General features: G+C 43.8%; 1 protein-coding gene across 1 annotated transcript; it reads right to left on the bottom strand.

The window, feature by feature from the left end:
- Window positions 1-1,889: 1,889 nt before the first annotated feature.
- Window positions 1,890-2,428, bottom strand: LOC109150832. The gene is made up of 2 exons (XM_019298810.1): window positions 2,113-2,428; window positions 1,890-2,026 (listed from the first exon to the last, which is right to left on the bottom strand). Exons 1-2 carry the CDS (start codon window positions 2,426-2,428, stop codon window positions 1,890-1,892), a joined length of 453 nt encoding a protein of 150 aa, XP_019154355.1.
- Window positions 2,429-4,800: the final 2,372 nt, after the last annotated feature.

The following is a 4,800-nucleotide window of genomic DNA, read 5'->3' as shown; positions in this document are numbered from 1 at the left end:
GTCTTTAGGAGGGAGAGAAATAAGAACTAATCTCAGCCTTACATTTGGAAAAATCGGATGGATCAGATCAATTTTTTTTTAAAAAAAAAAATACGATGGTATTTTTGTAATTATCACCAATTTTACTATGCAAACTTGAACACTAAAATATATAATTCTCATATTTTTCCAATTTTTCATATTTAGTATAAACATTTTGCACATTTAGTATTAACATTTTGCATATTTAGTATTAAAAGATTGCACTTGCAAAAATGCAAAAGTGCATTGCACTTTGGGTCTCGATTTTAGAGTTTATGATTGAATTTTTAGTTTTATTCGGTTTAGTGGTTCATTTTTTAGTGCTTAATATCTAGCATTTATGATTTATATTTAAAATTCAGCTTTTTGGTTGATTTTATACAATTTACTAGATAATGTCAGGTGGGAGAAGATCCCAGTACATAGCAGCAGATTGCTGATAGGTCGAAGTAGCTAAAGCATGAGCTAAAAAATTATCTAGTCTAGTAATAAAATGAAAAGAACAAGATTGAAAATAAGTTGCAGCTGCTCTGCAGGCATCAATGGCATAGCCGTCGTAAGAGCGAAACGCAGTAGGTAGTGTAGTAAGATAACGCTGTAGCGTTAAACAATCTGTATATACCTCGATATTCTGTTCCCCTCGATCCTTTAACCATGACAAAGCTTCCTTGCATGCCAACGCCTCGGCCATAAGAGGTGAAAAACAATCCGGGAGGGGCGCAGTGAAGGCCGAGACATACCCTCCATTCATGTCGAGGAGGATTGCCCCAACTGTAGCCTTGCCCGTGTTGTGCATAAAACCGGCGTCGATCCGACAAAACTTCCGAGGTGGCACAGCCTGTACAGCAACATGGGACCCGAGTAACGCATGTGAGCCGAGTTGGTGATGTGGCGATGCATGCAGTGGTGCGTGGGCTTGGGCAGCTACTGGCGGGTTCGCCCGTTTCCACGCCTGCATTGCCGTAGTCGCGGCTGCCAGCAAGGATAGTGGCCATGGTAGTAGTGCATTCCAAACCGCCCCGTTTCGTGCTCTCCAAATATTGTATAGGATTGATGCTGCATATAACATCCAATCAGAATCTAAAACATTTAGGAGCTCACCAAACCAAATATGAAAAACATTCGTCACAATATTGGGGATTGGAAGGTTGGATCGGTCCCAAATGTTCTTTGCAAATTCACACAACACTAAGGCATGCATAGTGTCCTCTTGAGATATTCCACACATGGCACAACGTGGGTCGACTTCAACCCTCTTTATAAGCAAGTTAGTAGTGGTAGGCAAAATATCACAAATGGCTCTCCATAGGAACATTCTCCATTTTGGGGGATTTTGAGTTTCCACAGGGTTAACCACTTTGTAAAGGTCCCATTTTCATTCCCATAATTACCAACTATTAATATGTACCCGCATTTAACAGAATAAATTCCTCTCGAGTCTCCATGCCAATACCAAGTATCATCATATTCCGGGGAAATTGGTATTTTAAAAATATTTGCCACATCATCAGGTTGAAATAGATTAGTTAGAATTGAAAGGTCCCATGTTCGCGTCTGTTGATCTATCAAACCCACCACTTTAGCATCCTGTAACTGTACTGGCATTTCTGTTTGTATCATGGGGTCTTGGTCATCCTGTAACCAGGGGTGAGTCCATATGAGAGTAGATTCCCCGTTTCCAATTCTGCGTCTTACCCCACTACAGACTATACTCTTAGCTGCCATAATACTCCGCCAGCAGAAACTGGGATTACTTCCTATTTGTGCATCAGAAAATGAGCCTTTGGCATAATACCGGGCTTTATATATACGAGCTACCAGGGACTCAGGTTTAGTAAGCATTCGTCATTCCTGTTTTCCTAACATAGCTAGGTTAAAAGCACGCAAGTCCTTAAATCCCAATCCCCATATTTCTTAGGGACACACAGTTTGTCCCAAGCCTTCCAATGTATCCGCCTATCAGTTCCAGAGTCCCACCAGTAACGATTCATAGTCCTCTCTATCGCTGTACACACAGACATTGGCAGTAGAAAGACACTCATTGAGAAGGTAGGATGGATTGTGCTACACTTTTCAATAAAATTTCTTTACCTGCCTGCGATAATAATCTCTTGTTCCATGACCCAATTCTTTGCCGGATTTTATCCTCAATATATGAGAAAGCTGCCTTTTTGTTTCTCCCTACAAATGAGGGAAGTCCCAAATACTTGCCAAAATTAGGAGCCTGCCCTGCTCCCAGAACTTGCGCCACTACTTCCTTACTTGCGTTACTCGGGTTTCTGCTATAACATATGCTTGACTTGTGGTAAGTAACCACTTGCCCAGATAAATCCTCATAGACTGATAGAAATCTCTTTATCTCACTAGCCTCTTCGACATTAGCTTTAAAAAAATAGAAGGCTATCATCAGCGAAAAACAAATGAGAGATTGGGGGAGCACCTCTTGCTACTCTGCAACCATGGATCAAACCCTATTGTGAGCCTGCTGCAATAATAAAGAAAGACCCTCTGCACAAATAATAAAAAGGTATGGAGATAATGGATCTCCCTACCTTAAACCACGTGTAGGTATAATGGAATCACTCCTAGAGCCATTCACCAATAAATTATACGAGACTGTAGTTACACATTTCATGATCAATTCCACCCATCCAACATTAAAACCCAAAGTCAGCATCATTTTTTCCAGGAAAGGCCACTCTATCCGGTCATAGGCCTTTGCCATATCAAGTTTCAGAGCACTCCATCCCACCGTGCCACACTGTTTCCTGATAAAAAAATGACCCACTTCTGCTGCTACTAAAATATTATCAGTTATAAGCCTATCTGGAATAAAGGCACTCTGCGACTCCGATATTATTCCTTCCATTAGCGGCTTCATTCTATTCGTTATCATCTTTGCCATAATCCTATAGATCACATTACTGAGAGCTATAGGGCGCAAGTCAGTTACTAGCTCAGGGGTCTTTTTCTTTGGGATCAAAATAATATCAGTACTGTTTAAACCAGGTGGTAAATTGCGAGAGTCAAGACAACCTATGACAAAGCTCGCGACATCCCCCCTACCACATCCCAAAAATGCTAATAGAAACCCAGATTCATTCCATCCGGGCCCGGTGCCTTATCAGGGAACATTGCAAACAGAGCTGTTTTAACCTCATCTAATTCAAAGGGCCATAATAACAATTCATTCTGTGCCTGAGTGACCCGCGGGACAATTCCCTCGAAAAAACTCTCCCCAGATCCCAGATTTTCAGAGCAGAAAATATGATTGAAATATTCCAAAATAACATTTTTCATAGGCTCCCCTTCCACCCAATCCCCATTATCATTCATTAGTCTAGCAATAGTATTCTTCTTTTTACGATGAGAGGCATACATGTGAAAGAACTTGGTATTGACATCGGCCTCCTTGAGCCAGTGTTGCTTGGCCCTCTACCTCCAGTAGGCATCCTCATGGGCTTCAGTACGGATTAGAAGCTGTTCCAGGGACTGAAACTCAGCAAGCGAGGCCGGGTCAGTGCACCCCCTTAGTCGTTGCTGCTTCTTCTTTAGATCAATAATCTGTTTACCATACTTATTATGCCGATCTCCACCCCATCGTGTTAACCTACTACCACAGTATTCAATACAGTGCTGCAAACCCTGCCCCCTTCCTTCTTGCCATGACTGCTCAACTACCCCTCTACATCTATCCCTCCTCATATAACCACGCTGTCTCAAAACGAAATCCCCTCTTTCTCGTCCCACTCGTCCCTAAGGATTCATAGATACCCAGAAAGATAGCCGAATGATCAAATTTTCGGGTTCTCAAATTCACCACCATGGCCGTTGCCACCATACTACGCCACTCATCTGTTGCCAGGACCGTATCAAGTATCTCCTCAATCCAATTAACTGTTCCCTTCCCCTTCTCCCATGTGTACGGATAGCCATCCATAGGCATCTGAGTCAACCCACAATCCCCAATAGTATCCCCAAAGCCGCGAAGGAGGCTATTCGGATGTGGATTTCCCCCTCTTTTCTCATACTGAAATAATAAATCATTGAAATCCCCCACAACGATCCATGGAAGGCCTGATCTAGCTGATAATGTCCTCAAAAGATCCCATGATTCAGTACGCCTGGTACGTTCCGGGAATCCATAATAACACGTCATACGCCACATCGGGAAACCGATTAAGTTACCTCAACATCAACATAGTTCTTTGAGTAACTAAGGAGCCTTGCCGTATTATTCTTCCTCCAAAACAATGCTAAACCACCACCTAATCCGCTCAAACCACTGCTATCAACATAAAACAATCCTTCAAAGCCAATCTTGACACGAAGACGCTCAGCGTGATCGCGTCCCACTTTAGTTTCCATCAGAAATACAAAGTCGGGTTGCTTACGAGACACCATGTCCACCACTTCCTGAACTGTCCGTGGATTACCCAAGCCACGGCAGTTCCAAGATAACGTACTCATAATGATGGGCGGGACTGCCCAGCAGTGCCCGCCATGAACATGTTTTTTGACACATCGGCCATAGTAGTATCTTCCCCATCAACCCGCCTACCACCCTCATACCCCACCTCCCTCCTCCTCTTAGCCACCGCCTCCACCACCGGTTCGGCCAACTCGCCACTGCCCGAGACCAACAGATCTCCCTCCTCACCCATCCCACCACCCGGCCGGTCCCCCACTGCCCGACCGCCCCATCAAGAACCCTCGGCCTGCCACCCACCGGAACCAACCAACTTTTCCCCACCTCTCTCGGACCCCGACTACCCCCCA

This window comes from Ipomoea nil, unplaced genomic scaffold (assembly GCF_001879475.1).
Source record: "Ipomoea nil cultivar Tokyo-kokei standard unplaced genomic scaffold, Asagao_1.1 scaffold2280, whole genome shotgun sequence".
Lineage (NCBI taxonomy): Eukaryota > Viridiplantae > Streptophyta > Magnoliopsida > Solanales > Convolvulaceae > Ipomoea > Ipomoea nil.
Note: the sequence above shows the minus strand (reverse complement) of the source record. Positions and strands in the feature narration are given on the sequence as shown.

Coding starts and splice junctions, on each gene's coding strand:
- LOC109150832 (XM_019298810.1), bottom strand. CDS start 2,428: ATGATAGCCTTCTATTTTTTTAAAGCTAATGTCGAAGAGGCTAGTGAG. Junction 2,027..2,112: donor GAGATTATTATCGCAGGCAG/GTAAAGAAATTT, acceptor CTGTGTGTACAG/CGATAGAGAGGACTATGAAT.